The sequence below is a fragment of the Mesocricetus auratus genome, unplaced genomic scaffold (genome assembly GCF_017639785.1).
Source record: "Mesocricetus auratus isolate SY011 unplaced genomic scaffold, BCM_Maur_2.0 Super-Scaffold_100009, whole genome shotgun sequence".
NCBI classification, from domain to species: Eukaryota; Metazoa; Chordata; class Mammalia; order Rodentia; family Cricetidae; genus Mesocricetus; species Mesocricetus auratus.
This window is the reverse complement of record NW_024429193.1, coordinates 65434012-65453461: the sequence shown is the minus strand read 5'-3', so window position 1 is coordinate 65453461 and position 19450 is coordinate 65434012. Positions and strand designations below refer to the sequence as shown.

At 40.6% G+C, this 19450-nt stretch overlaps 1 protein-coding gene across 27 annotated transcripts in view; it reads right to left on the bottom strand.

Annotated features, from left to right (window-relative positions):
- Ubap2l (ubiquitin associated protein 2 like) overlaps nt 1-19271 on the bottom strand; it is a 54318-nt gene extending 35047 nt beyond the window's left edge. For 6 of the 27 annotated variants that reach the window (XM_040752371.1, XM_040752373.1, XM_040752377.1 and 3 more), the window contains exons 1-8: nt 15736-15806; nt 14873-15001; nt 12496-12573; nt 11339-11449; nt 7611-7779; nt 6935-7030; nt 4509-4554; nt 3827-3939 (exon numbers count right to left, since the gene is read on the bottom strand). In XM_040752371.1, the coding sequence (XP_040608305.1) occupies nt 3827-3939; nt 4509-4554; nt 6935-7030; nt 7611-7779; nt 11339-11449; nt 12496-12573; nt 14873-14962 (703 nt within the window). In that variant the 5' untranslated portion in view covers nt 14963-15001; nt 15736-15806. Of the gene's footprint in view, nt 1-295; nt 356-3826; nt 3940-4508; nt 4555-6934; nt 7031-7577; nt 7780-11338; nt 11450-12495; nt 12574-14872; nt 15002-15735; nt 15808-19111 lie in introns of those variants that run through there. The other 21 variants (XM_040752360.1, XM_040752366.1, XM_040752353.1 and 18 more) reach the window with 10 other exon arrangements.
- Between the last annotated feature and the right edge of the window lie 179 nt (nt 19272-19450).

The window sequence follows — 19450 nt, the reverse complement described above, 5'->3', positions numbered from 1 at the left end:
CTCCAATACTTTCCAGTAATGCAAGTTCATAGATACAGAAGCCAGGAACAATACATTGCAAACATTCAAAGATTAGTGTTTGCATTCCCACAGCACAAAGCTCAATCAATGTGAATGCCAAATGTTTACTAAGTGAATATATTTTGGGGAGGTAAATGTGGGCACAGAAAGTGAAAGGAAAAAGCAGGAAGAAAAAAAAAGCAGAAAGACAGAAAAATGACATATCCACAGATATTTCATTTCATAAAAATCTATAAAAATATCCGGGGCAATTAGGCGCCTGGATGTATCATACCAGGAGCAGTCTCAAATTTTCGGGGATAATTTGACCCCTCAACCCCAATGAAATCAAGTCCTGAAACAAAAAAGAAAAGAAAAGAAAAAACAACCAGTGAAATTTTGCTTGTGAATGAGAACATCTGCCCCCAATACACAATCCCCATTGTACCTGTGGATATTTTAAGTGGATTTGAATTATTTCTTAAATTAAAAAAGGAATCTGAGGTTTGCTCTATGAAAACATGAAAGTGATCATGCATAAAGGTATGTCACATCATGAAGTTCAAAACAGGAGCTTATAAATCTATCCATTCACACCAAGAAGGTAACAGTGACATCATCTATCATTTCATTCTAGCCACACATAACTGATTTGTGACTCTAGACTCTAAAATCTGCTCTTTTCTAATCATTACAACAGTCCTTGTTTTCCAACCAGCTTCTTAATTTAAGACAGGTATGGATAAAGACTGGGAATCACCTCCTCCTCACACACACACACACACACACACACACACACACACACACACACACACACACACACACACACTAAACTTTCTGGGAACCACCTCCTCACCCTGGGTGCCAGCCAGCCAGCCAGCCAGCCAGCCACACACAAACACACACACACACACACACACACACACACACACACACACACACACACACACACACACACACACACACACACACCCTAAGTTTTCTATTCTAAACTAAAAGCCAATCCCTTAATTTCCACCGTCTTTTGTTCCCAAGATTAAAAAGCTGAATATTTAAGAATACACTATAAGTGAAAACCAGTTATGTTTTTATATTGAGACTGCTGCTACCACCTCCAAAAGCTAACAAGAAATAAAGAACAATTCTAAAGCATATATAATATATTAAGTTAAAACACTTCATAATAACCAAATGATAGGAAAACCTAAGTAAGATGCCCACAATTTTTCAGCACCTCAACTTTGCCTTCACCATGGTAAATACTACAAATGTTAAAAAGAGGGAACTTGAGAGGTACCTCTGTGACTAAGAACACTGGTCTCTTCCAGAGGACCAGGGTACAATTTCCAGCACCCACACAGCAGTCAATAACTATCCAATCTCCAGTTCCAAGGGATCTAACACCCTTTTCTGGCCTTCACAGGTAAAAGGCATGCATACTGTATACAGACATACATGCAAACAAAAGACCCAACACATTTATTTATATATTCATATATATATAATGACATACATATGAATATTCTTACATATGAATTTAAATGGTAACATGACAGACAACAACCCTAAAATTTCAGATTCCTGTTAAATTGATCTTTTTTTTTTTTCTTTTTGGAGATAGGCTTTCTCTGCATAGCTCTAGCTGCCCTGGAACTCACTTTGTAGACCAGGCTAGCCTCGAACTCAGAGATCTACCTGTCTCTGCCTTCTGGGACTTAATGGTTTGTGTCACCAACGTATGGCCAGGCCTCTTTATAAAGAGGGGAAACCTGGGGGGGGGTGAATGGGGGATGAGATGGAGGGGTCAGTGGGGTGTACGGAAGGATGGGAGGAAGAGGGAACTGGAATTGATATATAAAATAAGATTGTTTTTAATTTAACTAAAAAAAATTGTCTTGGGGTTAAGAAAAATAAAATTCTAAAATACTCGGGAGGCAGAGGCAGAGGCAGGCATTTCTTTGAGTTCGAGGCCAGCCTGGACTACAGAGTGAGTTCTAGGTCATCCACCAAAATAATAGAGTAACCCTGTCTCGAAAAGCCAAAAAAAAAAAAAAAAAAAAAAAAAAGGAAAACCATGAGCTGCCATGTGCCTGCTGAGACAGGAAAAGTTAGATGGTGTCACAAAAAAGGAGGCACTCTAGGGGTCAAGGACAGTGCTCTTGCTTAGCATGCACATAAACATTGCCCTTGTTCAAACTCCAGAACCATGAAGAAATCAAACAAAACAAAAACCAAGACACTTATGATTCTGGGGCTGCTCCCATTAGAACAGCACATTGTCTTTTACCACTGAACATACCCTGGTGTATCCCATAAGCCTAAACACATCCTGAAACATTTGTATGATACCTAGATGCACGTAGAAATATCAGCCAAAAAAAAAAATGTGCTTTTATTCAAAGTCCAGTGAGTCTCTTCTTGATAAGACACTAAGATACATCAAAAAAATCAGAATTGGGGAAAAAAAAAGACCATTCCAAGCTAAACACTGGTACACACTTTTAATCCCAGCACCCAGAAGGCAGAAGCAGGCAGATCTCTGAGAGGGCAAGGCCAGCCTTGTCTACAGAATAGTTCCAGGACAGTCAAGGATACACTGAGAAATCATAACTCAAAAAAACAAAAATAAGTAAATAAAAACTTGAAAATAAAAGGGACATTACTATTTTAGTATCAGAAAACAAACCAATAGTGTTGACTTTGACTTTGGGTCCTATTAATCTTGGCAATTAGTACCTTAATCATTTTAATTATTCTTAAAAGATGAAACTACCCTAACATAGAAGACCAAAGGAATATGCTCAGAGCTAGAAGGAGCCATATAGGATAATACAAAGCTCATAAAATTTTAGTCAAATAATTCTGAATTTAAATACAAGTAAATTCATAATTTTTTTCTAGCTTAAGCTTTATCATTAAGATGGTGATAATAAAGCCTATTTTAAAACCAAGTATAGTGTGTGGACATTATATATATATAGTTCCTGGACAGGTGGAGGAAGGAAGCCTAAGAGTTCATTCAAAGTCATCCTCAACCACGTAGTTTAAGGCACATGAGACCTAGTCTCATCGACAACAAAATGCATAAAGTTTCTTTAAAAGAGGATTGACTTCAAATCAAGGGTACTGACACATATCTCTAGCACTTGGGAAGCTAAGCAAAAAGGATTATGATTTCCAGGCTTGAGAAACAAATTGCTAGGTGGTACTGGTGCATGCATTTAATCCCAGCACTTGGGAGGATCTGAGTTCAAGGCCAGCCTGGTTTACTGAGTGAGTTCCAGGACAGCCCCCAATCCTGTCTTGAAGAAGAAAGAAAAAACAAAATAATTGGGGGGAGGTGTTCATAAGTAGTGATCAAGTGAACAGGCACACAAAATATGTTTACAAACCCTTGGCTAACCAAAAATATACACATTAAATCTTCATTCCTGTATTATCTTCTCTATCTCAGGTCTTAAAAAAAATCACTCTCTCCTAGTTTTTTGGATTTTTGCTGATTGAGACAGGGTTTCCCTGTGAAGCCCTGGCTATACTGAAACTCAATCTGTAGACCAGGCTGGCTTCAAACTCAGAGATCCACCTGCCCCTCAAAGTGCTGGGATTAAAGGTGTGTGCCTGGTTACTCTTTTAAATCCAACTATAACCTTTAAATAAGGTAACAGGAAAGCTTCAAGGAAAGCTATTTCCAGGACTGAGTACATCCCAATGGTAGAACATTTGCCTGTTATGCAGACCATTTGTCTGTTATGCAGACTGATTTTTTTAATCCATAGCACCGTGCCAAAGAGACTCCTAGAATCCCAAAGACAGAAAAGTCACTCACTTGTTCCATCATCTGGTTCAAAGTGGCCAGTGTTGTTCCATGTATTGCCACTACTATTGCCATAGGTATCATCAGTATTGGCTGGTTCTGCATAATCGGCTGGGTTAAAGGTTCTGAGGGGAGGAAAAAAAAAGCTTTCAAATTTGCAACTCTATTAGCAGATTCTACAAATGTTAACTCAAATAAAACAATAAGAATATTGACTATTATTTCCTTGCAACTCTATTAGCAGATTCTACAAATGTTAACTCAAATAAAACAATAAGAATATTGACTATTATTTCCTTCCTAACAGAGATGAGTCACTCCCCATTCTATAATCCCACATGTTTTTTTCCCTTATCACTCAAAACAAATGGCACAGCATAAGCTATACACAAATGATTCAGGTGGTAAATGCCTTTATCTGAGAAATGAGCACAAATCTACACATTTTTTATTCCTCTACAAATCAACCAGGTATCACTGTGCACATCTATAATACCACCATTTGGGAGGCTGAGGCAAAAGGACTATGAACTTAAAGCCACCTTAGGTTAGGAAGAAAGCAGAGCTCACTTGATAAAGCAAGTCTACAAATGATTCTGATCTCATTTTGGTTAAGGTTCTCACTGTTGAATCTCAGGGTGAAAAATTAAAACAAACAAACAAACAACAATAAAAAAAAATCAATGAAACTTACCCCATCCCTTGAGCAGAAAACCTTCCCCCTCTCCTACCAGAGCTACCTGCAGAAAAACAGACATATTTTAAAATTTGAAATTGAACACCTTACCAGCCCAGATACTTATAAACAGAAAGTGGTTACTACCAAACTTCCTTTCATTCAGTACTTTGGAATACACCATTGTCAACAGCTGTTTATTTGCTGCTAACTGTTGAGTGTTGGGCTTTCAAGATAGCTCAGACAAAGAAGTGCTTGACATCCAAGCTCAAAAATCTCAACCTGATGGATCCCATCCCTGGGACTCACTGAACAATCAAATTACTGATGAGCTCCAGGCCAATGAGACCCTGTCTCAAAAATACAGAAGGAGCCAGATGGATTCTTAGACTGGTTCAGCAAGAAAAATTCCCAGAGTCATTTTGGCTGATAGGTACTGTTTCTTTACCTAGGTTTATGAAATTGCTAATGGTAATTCTGAAACCAGTGGCGCTGAATGTACAGGAGGGATGAGGAACAGTTCCAAGTTAGATGCTAATTACCCACCACTTCATGTCCTCATTGTGGACTCTGTCCATTACCAATGAAGTACTGAGAATAAATATATGCCTGATATTGCTAAACATAGGTAAAGAACTATTTCCCAAGTAAGTTTGCAAACTCAAAGTAGAAAATTCACCCTAAATATGAAGTGAAACTAGCTAAGATAAAGTTAGAATAAGTGAAGAAAAGCAGAAAAGGGAGAAAGAGGCCAATTAAAACAAGACTACTCCACCAAAGTTTACTAAAGCCAAAACTCAGAACAAAGAAATATGTGACAAAACTATAACTTCTTACACGTTTTGAAATTAATTTTAAACCCAGAGATTTTTTTGTTCAAAATTTCTCCAGCAGTGATGTTATTCAGGAAAAAAAATGGCCTGAGGTAGATGACAAGAGCATTGAAGACCTTAGAGAAACCCCCATCTGATGTAGCCAGAGAAAATAGGTCTTAGTAAAGCTGTAGACTACTCTTGTCCTTGGTATTCTCACTGTTCTGTACTAAAGCAGTTGGTATTTTTTGGGGGGAGGGCCAGAATCTGATGGAGACTGCCATGCTTATCCATGAATGTGAATTTAGCCATATAAAATTTTTGAAGATTTAGAACTTTTTAATTTTTTTTTTTGTTTTGGAGAAATACTACAGACTTACCCCCTCAGTACAGGATATCCAACTCAGGGCCTTGTGAATGCTAGAACCTTGGCATTAACCTGCACTAACATCCTGGTGATTTTTTTGACTAAATATTTTTATTTATTTGATTGGTTTTCAGAAACAGAGTCTCACTATATAGCTTTGGCTGGTCTGAACTTGCTATGTAGATCAGACTATCTTCAAACTCAGAGATCCACCTGCCTGAGTTTGATTAAAGGCATGTGCCACCACTGCTGAGTGTATATATGTGCATATTTATAAAATATATGAAGATGTTTATTACAGTAATACTTTGAGCCAGGCAGTGGTAGTGCATGCTTTTAATCCCAGCACTCAGGAAGGACAGGCAGATCTCTGTGACTTCAAGGCCAGCTCAGTCTATAAAGTGAGTCCCAAGACCAACAGAGCTGTTACACAGAGAAACCCTGCCTCAAAAAACCAAAGTAAATAAATAAAATAAAGATAAAAGCAAAGTTACTTTTAAAGTTAAATGGAAATGGTTCAGTGGTTAGGAGTGCTTCCTGCTATTATAGAAGACTGGAGTTTGATTCTGAGAGCACTTCATAAGTCTAATCCTAAATCTAGTCCAATGCCCTCTACTGGCTTCTGGGGTTATAACCCAATGGCAGAGTTCTTACCCAGCATGTACAAGCAAAATAAACAGAAACAAACAAAAAAACCTTTAGCCATCTCTCAGAAACCTTGAACAGAGAGTCAAGGAAATGGGTAGGAGGAAGAAATAGAGGGAAAAAGAAGAAACTTAGAATCCCTGAACTCACTGTTGTTCATCATCAGGCAGATACAATTTTTCTTAGGAAAAAAAAAAGGTCAAAGTCCCAAGTTTAAAAATGAACAACGAAAGCCAGGTGGTAGTGGCACACACCTTTAATGCCAGCACTCAGGAGTCCGAGGCAGGCGTTATCTCTGTGAGTTTGAGGCCAGTCTGGTTTACAAAGCTACTCAGGGGAAACCCTGTCTCAAAAAACAAAAGTCTGGGGAACACTGCCACCTGAGGCTGACCTCTGACGCCCACACATGAACCAGCACACAAACATACATGTACGTGTGCTCATACACACTGCTGTATCTTCAAACAAGTATACCACATTATCATTAAAGACTAGGGTTATCATCTACTTTCATTCCCATTCTGCCCAGCACAAATATACTCTAGTATATATTTGCCTGTTAGCCCTACTAAGGTAAATGTATTTCATATCTATGTATCACTTCCCCACCAAACTGTCACCTCTGCCTCGGCCACGGCCTCTTCTGCCTCTGTCTGTGCCTCTTCCAGAAGGTCCTCCACTCTTTGCACCATCCAATCCATTTTCCTGGCCCCGAACTGAAACATAAACATATAGAGCCAGAACAGAGTCAATGAAGATACATACATTATATTGGTGTATATACATTACATTGAATACATTGTCAAGGAGACAAAACTAAGAGAACATGACCTGGTAGAATGGAACATGAAGGTTACTCAAAAATTAGCGATGAAATACGACAGAGTCGAGTCAAGTAACTTTATAAATGACTACATGGTTGTTTAACGCCATATTACTGACTGTTGCAGGAAAGGGTACATGTAAAAGATGTCAAGACTAGCTGGGCATTGGTGACGCACACCTTTAGTCCCAGCACTCGGGAGGCAGAGGCAGGTGGATCTCTGTGAGTTTGAGGCCAGCCTGGTCTACAGAGCAAGTTCCAGGACAGCCTCCAAAACAAACTGAGAAATTCTGTCTCGGAAAAAAAAAAAACCAAACAAACAAAAAAAGATGTCAAACTTTAACAGATGGGTGGCAAGAAAAGCAAATCTGTGATATAACAGGTCCAGGGTCCTGCCTGGCAGGGGCCTGACACATCCCTGGAGTCTAGACATTACTGACCCACAGCTGGATTTGATAAAGCCCCATGCATACACTCTCGTCCACGGCTGGCACCTCTCCCCCGTCTTGGTGGCCCACCACGTCGCCGACTATAGTCTCTGTCACGGTCTCGATTTTCTTTTCCTTCTTCATTAGATTCAGTTTGTCCACCATCCTTCTGTCCTGAGACTCCTTTCTTCTTCCCGACCATCTCCCAGGAATGCTAAAGAAAGGTAGAGCACTCATGACTGATCAATATGGACTACAATTAGTACACTAGAGGTGATAGCTGGTACAATTATTTCCTCAGGATTCACAGTTTGAGAAATTTTGAGGTGGGCAGTAGTGGACCACACCTTTAACGCCTGCATTCAGGAGGGAGGTGCAGGTAGATCTGTGAGTTCAAGGCCAGCACGGTCTACAGAGTGAGTTTCAAGACAGCTAGGGCTACACAGAGAAACCCTATCTTGAAAGAAAAAATAAAAATCTGTATATTAACTGCTGGCAACAGATGTTAAAAAAGAATTACTAGTATGATCGTCTTCAGACACTGTTTTTTGGTTTTTTTGGGGGGGGGTTTCAAGACGGTTTCTCTGTGGCTTTGGAGGCTGTCCTGGAACTAGCTTTTGTAGACCAGGCTGGCCTCGAACTCACAGAGATCCGCCTATCTCTGCCTCTGGAGTGCTGGGACTAAAGGCATGCGCCACCACCACCCGGCTAAGTTTTTTTTTTTTTAATGAACTCATCCACTAAAAAAAAATTCAATGCCACCAGTACTGATTCCTCATTGGTTTTATTATTGTAGCTGATTTAAATGTGGCCTAAACTTATATTCTGTAGCTTGTTTTCCCTTTTTGATAATAGTGGAAGTTCAGATTTATGGAACTAGACTAAAGACATAAGGGGAGATAAGATAAACAAGATATAACTTTTATAAAGAAAAATGTAAAAACTTTTAAAAGGCATGAGGACAACCAGTGAGCCCCCCAGATGAGGGCACTTGCCTTGTAAACAAACTCCTGATTGCTAGCCTTTGGCTTTCATATGCACCTATTCACCCCTACACATATCACATACAAAAAAAAAAGACCAGTACTTTTTTTAAAACACAAAATAACAATAAAACAACTACCCTATAAAAATCTACATATATATTTTAAGTCAAACAAGGTGCATAATGGCATATATTTATAATTCTAGCACTTGCGGGGGTGAGGGGCTGAGGGAGGGTTGAAGCAGTAGGGTTATCAAATTTGAGGTTTACATTTTACTCCTGTAAATATATAGGGCTGTGGAGATACCAAGTAGTTAAAAATGCTTGCCACACAAGGATGAGGACCCGAGTTTGATCCCCAACATGCACATTAAAAAGCCCAAAAAAATAGCATGTACTTGTAATCCTAGTACTGGTGAGGGAAAACAGGAAGATCCCTGAGACTTGCCTAGTTGAACTCTGCACCCCAGATTCTCTGAGAGAAGCCTTGCTGCCAAATACAAAATAACACTGGAGGTTACCCTCTGGTCTCACACACATATGAACACTCACTGAAAACACAGATAGATACACTAATACTCTGGAGACTAAGACTTGTGAGTTGAGCTCAACCTAGGCTAGAGTTAAGACCCTGTTTCACAAAAATAAACAAAAAGAAAGAAAACAGTTAAATAGACAGGTATTAAACTGACTTCTAAATATTTTAGTTTTTGTGACAGGGTCTCTCTATGTATAACCCTTGTTGCCTTAGACCTCACTATGTAGGAACCTACAGGCGATCTATCTACCTCTGTCTCCCCAGTGCTAGAATTAAAGCATGTACCATACCCAACTCTAAATAGACAACTTTCTTTCTCTCTCTCTTTTTTGTCTTTTCGTTGTGAGCAACAGCTGATACATTCATTAACTGGTCAAAGTGTGGAGAATAGGTAACGGCTAAATACTCAGCTCTAAGTAGGGTATCTACAACACCCCTTCCAAGGCTGAGGGAAAATGACAGACCATGGCTAAAAGAATGTAAGAGACAGAGGATAGGAAGGAGTGCTGTGAAGCGCTGTCTTCTGTATGTGGCATGGCAAGTTCACCATTAACTCCTATCAGCAGTGGTGACTTGGCACAAGACTGGGTCCATCAGCATTCCATCATGGATGGGAGAAGGGCTCGTAAGGCCCCACCCCTGCCTAAGAAGACAGAGGCAGTTAATGGGTGCTGGAGGAAAGGGAATCATATTACTCAGTGGTATAGCCACTGAAAAATTACCCTTGCTCAAGTAAGTAACTCCTAAACCATTATCATGAATCCAAGTCTAATTAAAGGTACACATATAGGCAGTAAAGTAGGATCAAGACGTTGGAAAAGAGTTTGACAAGAGGCAGAAGGAGATAAGAAAAGCTAATAGGGAAAATATAATCAAAGTATATTATGTGCATGTAATTGTGAGGTAACAAGCAAAATATAAAAAATAAAAATTGCTGGGCGTTGGTGGTACATTCCTTTAATCCCAGCACTTGGGAGACAGAGATAGGCGGATCTCTGTGAGTCTGAGTCCAGTCTAGTCTGCAGAGCAAGTTCCAGAACAGACTCCAAAACAATACAGAGAAACCCTGTCTTGAAAAAACAAAAAAATAACATAAAATAAACCCACTTCCACTATTTGCTATTATCCTAGGACACTGATAATCTTTTAGGAGTTTGCCGACAGTTTTTATCTTTACATATCTTCAGTTGGGTCAGGCAGTGCTGGCACACACCTCTCATCCCAGCATTCTAGAGGCAGAGAGGCAGGTGGAATTCAAGACCTGCCTGATTTACAGAACAAGTTCCAGGACAGTCAAGGATATACAGAGAAACCCTGTCTCAGAAACACCCTCTATCTCAACCAGAAATCCTCAGTATAAGACCAGTATAGTCAAAATATTTCAAAATGATGCTCTCACATAAAACTTAAGTTTCTCTAGTAAGTGTTATAGAAATATCACAAATGCTGTGGCTGGAATGTAAAATGAAATCAAAAAAGAAAATAAGAAAGTATCACAAATGTAATAGTAAGGTAGTGTTCTGTTGTTAAAAAATCACATACACACACAAATTCTCATTAGGTGAGAAGGAGATATGAGAGCAATACGTCTAAATTCCAAGGCAAGTGATCCTCCAAGATATGCTCTATCAGGCCGGGCGGTGGTGACGCACACCTTTAATCCCAGCACTCGGGAGGCAGAGGCAGGCGGATCTCTGTGAGTTCGAGGCCAGGCTAGACCAACAGCCTCCAAAACAATACAGAGAAACCCTGTCTCGTAAAACCAAAAAAAAAAAGATATGCTCTATCAGATCCAGGAATGTCAACAGGCTATAGAGCTTGTTTTTTACTAGCAGATCAAAACTAATATAAAGCTAATAAATATTAGAAAATCCTCTATTTACAATCTAGTAATTTGTGAAGACTTGCCAGCAACTAAAATGAACAGAAATCTTCCATGACCGGAAATCAAGACTGTGAACTAATACAAAGCAATCCAAGCCTTCTAAGCCTTGAAATCAGTCATGTGGAATGAACAACTTATTCCAGACCAATTAGAAGAGACTGACTTCACTTGCATTTTCCTATGATTCTTAGGAAGAGGATGTGAGTGTGTGTGCCACAGTCTCAATGGACATTTCTTATTCTATTTAGAGAAAAGGTATGTTGGTTTAAGACCACCTTCCCACCTGCCCACCTGCTGTTTTTAGAATTATTACTAGTCTGCCAACCCAGGACCCCATACTCTAAAACACTTTATTAGCACTCTACCGTGTCTGGATTTCCTTCCAGGAGAACATTGATGGCTCTGTTGACATCTCCATTGCAGTCATGTAAAGCAATCACACATTCATCCTGGTTTTTACCTGTGATATCAATCAACTGAAAGAGAAAAATCAATAATCATAAGCAAGTTTGTACTAGAAAAAAGAAACTAGAAGAAGGGAGGAGATACCAGCTACAATTGAATGAAACAAGCTTAAAAAGCAAGATATGTAATACATAATTGTATTTTCAAAAGCAAAACTTTAAGATCCAGGAGACGGCTCAATAGGTAAGGGCACTTGCCACCACCAGACAACTTGAGTTCAATCGCTAAGTCTGACAGATAGGAAGAGAAAACCAACTCCCGCAAATTATCATGTTGCCTCCACATCAAGTACCGAAGCATGTATGTATACAAACACATCCAAATGTTAACAAAAGCTAAGTTTTAACACTTGTGGCTTAGAGATGTGGTCAAAAATATTCACAAAGTAATTAAGCATCAAATGGAGAACCAAGTTGAAACACACAAACTTCTGTTCTACATTATTATTTCCACACTTCCTAGATCCAGTGGGCTGAGAATATAGCTCAGTGGTAAAGTATGAACTTAGTATTCACAAGATTCTGGGTATATTAGAACACACACACAGAACTAAGACAAAACTTTTTGGATAAGATAGCTATTTAAAGGAATGCAATGAAAACAATTATTTAGTCTAAACTATCAATGAATGTAATTATTTTTCCTTGTGTGCGCATGATATATGTACTCAAATTTCTATGTGTACACAGGAATGTGTGTGGACCACAACCTGTATGTGGAGGGTAGAGAACAGTCTTGGTTGTCAGTCCTATACTTCCACCTTGAGACAGTCTCTTTGGTTGTTAACCACTGTATACAGAAACTCAAGATTCTCCTGTCTCCAACTACCATATCAGTAAAAACACTGAGATTACAGATGTGTGTTCCCATGTATGGTTTGCCAGGCTTTATGGGATTCAAAGTCAGACCCTCAAGTACTTTTCCCCACTGAGCAATCTCCCTACCCAGAATAATTACAATGTATATACAATTATTCAACGTAAGCATCAATGACATTTAATGTCGCTTTCACTCTGATATTTTCTCTTAGCTTACAGCAGACTAGTGGGATACTCACTTGTTTCACCTTCTCCTCAAAGTCAGCATCATTATGGTCCGAAATCATCTGTGCAAGTCGAATTTGCTCTGCAGTAGCCTAGGAATTGAGACAGGATCAAGAAACCTTAATCAAGAAGTAAAAAATTAACTAAGAGCTAATTATGTAGTAAATCTTTTTTTCTCTACCACCTCAGTTTTTTGTTAAAAAGCTGGACAGTAGCTAGGTGGAGGTGGCATACACGCCTTCAGTTCCAGCACTTGGGAGGCAGACACAGGCGGATCTCTGTGAGTTCAAGACCAGTCTGGTCTACAGAGTGAGTTCCAGGACAGCCTCCAAAACCACAGAGAAACCCTGTCTTGAAAAGCCCCCCCACCCAAAAAAAAAAAAAAAAGCTGGATGGTGGTGGCTCACATCTTTAATCGTGGAGGCAGAGGCAGTTGATGAGATCGAGGCCAGTCTGATCTATAGATCAGAGTTCTAGAATAGCTAGGTCTGTACACACAAAAAAAAAAAAATCCAAAAGCAGCTTGGTGTGATCATTCAAGCCTATAATCCCAGCTACTTAAGAGGTGAAGATAAGAGCTCAAGGCTGACCTGGACTACAGAATGAGTTCAAAGTCAGTCTATGCAGCTGGGCATTGGTGGCACACGCCTTTAATCCCAGCACTCGGGAGGCAGAGGCAGGCGGATCTCTATGAGTTCAAGGCCAGCCTGGTCTACACAGTGAGTTCCAGGATAGTCTCTAAAACAATATAGAGAAACCCTGTCTCGAAAAACCAAAAATAAAATAAGCAATAAAGTAATGTTTAAGACACTTAAAACAATATCAGGAAGTGGTGGCGCACACCTTTAATCCCAGCACTCCGGAGGCAGAGGCAGGCAGATCTCTGTGAGTTCGAGGCCAGCCTGGTCTACAGAGCGAGTTCCAGGACAGCCAGGGCTAAAAAAAAAAAAAAAAAAAAAAAAAAAAAGTTTAAGGTGAGCAGTCCTGTTGGTACAGACCTCTAATCCCACAGCTCAGGAGGGTGAGGCATGAATATAACAAGTCAAGGCCAGTCTGAATAATTAATGAAACCCTGTCTCAAGAAAAAGGAGTCTCAGCACTGAGGTAGATGCAGGAGAATCTGAGTTCAAGGCCAGCCAGGGCAAGAAGACAAACCCTGTCTCCAAAAAGGGAGGGGGGAAAAAAGAAAAGGAAGGAAGGAATTTGTTTATTTAACGACAAGAGGGAAAATTTTTAAGGAAGCAGATCATGATGACAAGACATGTCTAAGCACACTACACAAACGCTGAGACACAGGAAAGTCCAAGTTTGAGGTAAACCTGGAATACATAGAGTCCCAGGACAGTCAGGGCTATATATCAAGACTGGAGGAAGCCGGGCGTTGGTGGCGCACGCCTTTAATCCCAGCACTCGGGAGGCAGAGGCAGGCGGATCTCTGTGAGTTCGAGGCCAGCCTGGTCTACAAGAGCTAGTTCCAGGACAGCCTCCAAAGCCACAGAGAAACCCTGTCTCGAAAAACCAAAAAAAAAAAAAAAAAGACTGGAGGAAAGCATGGAAAGAAAAAAGGGAAAGGAGAAAAAGAAAGCCAAGGAACAGATGGGGAAACCTAGCTCAATTTAAGTAACTCACATTGGTACCAACACCCATAACACTAGTTACAGATTTTGTGATTTATACCACATCTAAATCAAACTTAATACCCAAGGTTAATTTATTTCTCTAAAACTTAACTATGCTCTATGGCAGTGGTTCTCAACCTGTGGGTCGTGCCCCTTTGGGCATGAAATGACCCTTTCAAAGTGGTTGACTACCAGATACCCTGCATATCATATATTTACATTAAAATTCATAACAGCAGCAAAATTGCAGTTATGAAGTAGCAATGAAAATAATTTTATGGTTGGAGGTCACCACAACATGAGGAACTATATTAAAGGGTTACAGCATTAGATAGGTTGAAAAGCACTGGTTTATGGTGTCTCAGTTTTTAATTTAGAAAGGCTATAATAAAAGCCTTAGTTTCTCATGGGGAAGGAAAACTCAGACAAGGCCTTAAGACCTTAGAGAAAAATAAGGGCATAAGTAAAAATCTATCAGGAAAAAGGTATCATGACTGGCTAAAGAAATTGCAATGTAGGACCAGAAAATAAGTAATGTACTACTCAATCAGCTCAGATACCAGAAGGAAAACCTAGCACAGTACTCAAAATAAAGCTCTAAACCTCATAATATCAAGCAACAAAAAAGTAAATATATTATCAGACCTGAACCTAAAAGAGCCAAGGAACAAGAATAAGAAACGCAAGCAAGAGTTCAAAGCACAGAATGACGCTACATTGCCAGGAAGCCACTGTCAGCCAGCTGCTATTCACGCAGTCACATGTTCATTACCTGTGGCCGCTGCTTGTGCTGTGTCTGGTTTTGGTTTTGAGGTTGTTCCCAGTTTCCCCGGGCTCGGTTAGTGCCCACCGACGTCATCATTTACAGTATATACAAATAACAGTATTTACAAGGAAGATACTGAAGAAGAAAAAGAGATGGTTAAATGTAGGTAAAATGTTTTTAATTTTGTTCTATCAGAACTTTACCACTAATCACTTTACTTTTCTCAAAGAAACAAACCAAGGAAATTCACCTATTTTTTTTAAACATTCTTTTCAGGCCTTTTTTTTTTTATATGCTAAGCAAGCTCTCTACCACTGAGCTACATTTTCAACTCAAGATTCACCTTCTTGAGAATCTTCTTGAGTTTGTGCTGGCCTCAAACACAATGTTGCAAAGCTGACCTTGAAAACCTAATCTTTCCTCTACTTCCCAAATGCGTTAACCGCAGGTGTGCATCACTGAGACATTTTACACTTTTAAACATGGCTGTTAATTCATTTTTATTCATGTGCCTCAGTGATAAAACATATGTTTTGCATACATAAGGTCCTAGGTTAGATCAATAAACCCTGCATCCAAAAATGTATATAAAGTATGTGTGATTGTTTGAAGACACCTCGTTATGTAGCCTTGGCTGGCCTCAAACTCAAGGCAATCCTCCTGCCTCTGCCTTCTAAGTGCTGGCCTATGGGACTATTTTTAAAAAGATAACAACAATTTGGTTACTGCTATCTTGCAAATAAGCAAAAACATTATCAATATTTAAAAACTTTCCATACATGTGAAAGCATCTAAAGTGTCTTTGACAAAAAGGTAATTAACAAACCCTAGAAAATAAATGCCTTCCAGGAGTTGGGCACAGCACATACCTGTAATCCCAGCACTTGGAAAGCTGACCAGAGGATTGCAAATTTGAGGCCAGCCTGGACAACACAGCAAGATCCTGTCACAAAAGACAGACAGACATGAAAAAAGGAAGGAAGGGAGAGAGAGAGGGAGGGAGGGAGGGAGGGAGGGAGAGAGGAAGGGAGAGAGGAAGGGAGGGAGGGAGGCCTTCTAAGTTAGTATATAAATCAAAGAAATTACAATTTAAAATATTTTAGGAACTGTGAGCCTAGGTTCACTACCATAACAGTGGGATAGGAGAAAAACAATATAGCCAGCACACATTAAAACAGTCATAGCCTTACCTACCCTGCAACTGTTTGGCTTAAGTGACGTGTTACTTCTACTACTTGGAAAGTCAAGTTTATAACTAGCCTTTCTTTCCAGTTTTAGCCTCTTCATGACTTTGTATTAGTCCTAGTGACTACTCAGAACCCATTTCCTACAAAATTCTAACACACTGCCTTTGCAGCTTCATCAGTTGGTCTCATACATACTTTCGAGCAAACAGGATGGTAATTAGGCGCCACCACTCACCTTAATACAAAGGGAATCCCAAAACTGCCCCCAATCAAATGTGTCTATCACCAAATTTTATTTGGAAGGGCTTCTAGGAAATGACTTTAAATATGAGACACTGTTTGCAGGATGATTTCACTCTTTAAAGAAACAGAAAACACAAGAACCTTCCCAAAACTAGAACATGGTTTCTGTCCTTTCTACCAAGTAAGTGTTCTACTAAATTTAAGTTCCCTTTCTTCATACTGTTTTATAAAGTAATCTCAGCTGCTGCTTTGGGTAAACAAAGAAAACATTCATCATCATGATAGAATGCTCAAAATCAGGTTACTTTTCATTATTTTATTCCTTTCAAAAGAAGACAAATTTATACTTTCCTGCTCTACTTCTTTTTCCACTAACAAAACACTACACAGAGTAATTCTAGACTGCACAGAAGACACTGGATTTTGAAGTTATGAAAGTTCTATAGAAATATGCAAGGATTAACTATTAGGAACATGAACTTCACCTATTTCTTGAATAACACAGAGAAAGCAGACTTTCCTGTGGATAAATCCTTTGAGTTTTGTCAATAGGTTGCACAGGTCTTTGTTTTTTGATGTGGTCACCAAGAACAAAGACTTCTACTACATTCCTTATCACCAATAAAGGGTTTTTTAGTTATGTTTTAAAATTAGCTGTAGGATAATCAATCCAAACCTACTCCTGAATGGTTTCTACTCCATATAATAACAAATTTTGAGAATTATACCATAAACATAAGCTGTAAGGCTAGCTGTATAAATCACTGCACATTATCTTACAAGTTAGATGTAAATATATTACAAAACCATACTGAAAGATACATAACTAACCAGGAAAAAAAATCCAGTTTATCACTCTTATAAATTCCATTCCCCTATTTGGTAATACTTTGAAATGTTAAATTAAGAATATTTTACCTCCTAATTAGTAACAATGAGCAACAGGTCAAAAGTAAATAATCTGGGCAAACCACGTAAGGGCACAGAATTAATAGCTTTTTAATAGTAAATAAAGACAAAGACCCAGAGTTATTCAGTGGGAGTGAGTGGCCCTGCTTGTTAACTCTTAAAAAAAAATGTAAGTACTTAAGGGAAGTAGGATGAGAAAGAAGTATTGGAAACCAAGAGACCGGAACAAGTAAAGGTTTCAACAAGAAGTGCCCTTGACTACATTTTGAAAGCCAGCTACTTAAAAAAAATAGCCAGAGAAATTTTACTGAAAAAAATAAACAATAAATATTTATTGAGTATCTACTACGTGTCCAATACTTCAGGAAATACAAAAGCATTGTGACTTAGTTGCTGCTCTCAGGGAGCTTACAATCTAATTTGAGAAACAATTCAGACAGTCTAAAGTTGGACTGGGAAGAGTTAGGCTTACCACCTCTTCTTACAGAGAAACTGATCCCTAGAAGCTTAGTTGTGTCCCAAAGACCTGTGTCCCATTCCCCAACCACCTTAACTCTAATAAGGAGCCTTCCCAGTGAGGGTAGGGTGCAGTACATTTCCCCCTTCACTGTTTTACACACAGCAGTAGAAACATTCATTGGGGTAATCTAATAATTAAAGACAATGGTGTAGGACCACAACACAATTTTATCAACAAATACACATCCAAAATGTTTTAATCTCTAGTAATGCTGGTTATCAAACGACCCACATCCCTCTCCCAGCAAGTCACATCGGATATCCCCAACGCAGAATATGGGAGGTGGAAACAAAAAAGGGATTTCTCCATTTAATAATCACAGCGAGTCAAAGGCAAAAAAAGGTTAACAAAATCGCCTTTTACTGTGCTTTTCTTTCCACAACAACCTACACCAGAGGTGGTTAAATTTTAAGAATCGTAGAAAAACAGGCTCTTGTTTGTGACATCACTTTGCACAGTAATTTAGCGACTATCCACCAGGTAAGGGTTTCAAGAAAATTGGAATTCCATTCCCATTATGAGAAAATGAACAAATGCCCAGTGATTTAGTGACGTCCCTTACGCGTAATACAACCCTTGGGGGCCTCCATGTCCAGCTTCCCAAATAATATAAAGTCTTGGGTACCCAAAACTACAGTATAGACAACAGGAAGCTAAAGACAGCAGCAAAAACATATTCCACGATCAGGGTCGGTAAGAAAGAAGGCAGGATAATAAGAGGAGCTGACAAAGAGGCTGGAAACGAACAGAGGATAGAAGCCCACGCGCGGAGGATGGGAGACTCACCCCCCTCCGCGCCACATCAAGAGCCCATGGGGCCATTCGCCTCTCTACCTCCCACCCGGAACAAATTAATCCTCCGCACTCCAAACGGAGGGCCACATGGGGGAGTTTAGGGCAGCTCCACCCCATCGCCCCCGCCTCGCCCCCAGACCAGGCCGGATCCGGATCAGAGGCCCACAGAGGGCTGGGAAAGGGGGAGGCCTTCTCCGTAGACACTGGCCCTAGTAGAGAACCCTACCTCAGGCTGGGCCTGGGCCTCGCTCGCCCGCGCTCTTTCTCGCTCTCCCCCTTCAGGCTCTAGCCGCATGCCCCCCCCCTCCGGCTACCCCAAGCCCCGCCCCGGCCACGCTCCCAAATCGAGGCCCCGGCTCTGGCGCGGCCCAGTAGGCCGCGAACCCAACTATAAACAAAACCTCCGGCTGCCAGCACGGGGAGGGGGAAGGGGGAGGTTGGACGCCCGGGTTCGCAAAACTAGAAGGGTGTACAGCGGGAAAACACACGGCGTGGGGGGCCTACCGCGGGAAGGGGGGGATACAGAGGGGACAGAGGGAAAGGAGGGAGGGTAAGAGGGGATCGCGGATTTAAAGGGGCCGCGGACAATACCCGGCCCCGCCGCGTTGCCGCTGCCGCCGCCGCCGCCGCCAACGCCGCTGCGCTCCCAACTTTACCTCAGTCTCCTCCACACTGACACCCCGGGCCGCGCCGCCCCTGTCACGTGATATAAGATTCCCTCCTCCCCACCCCCTCCCTCCTTTTCCCTCTCGCGCTCGCGCTCGCGCCTTACCCCTCCCACTTGCCTTCCTGCGTCCCCCCAGCACGTGACGCGAAAGGGCCGCGCACGTCACCGTGCGCGCGCCTCCCCGCCACGAAACACAGCTCTTGAGTTCCGCGCGCCCGTCCCACCCCTGCCCCCGCCCCGTACGGCTCCTCCTCCTCCGTCAC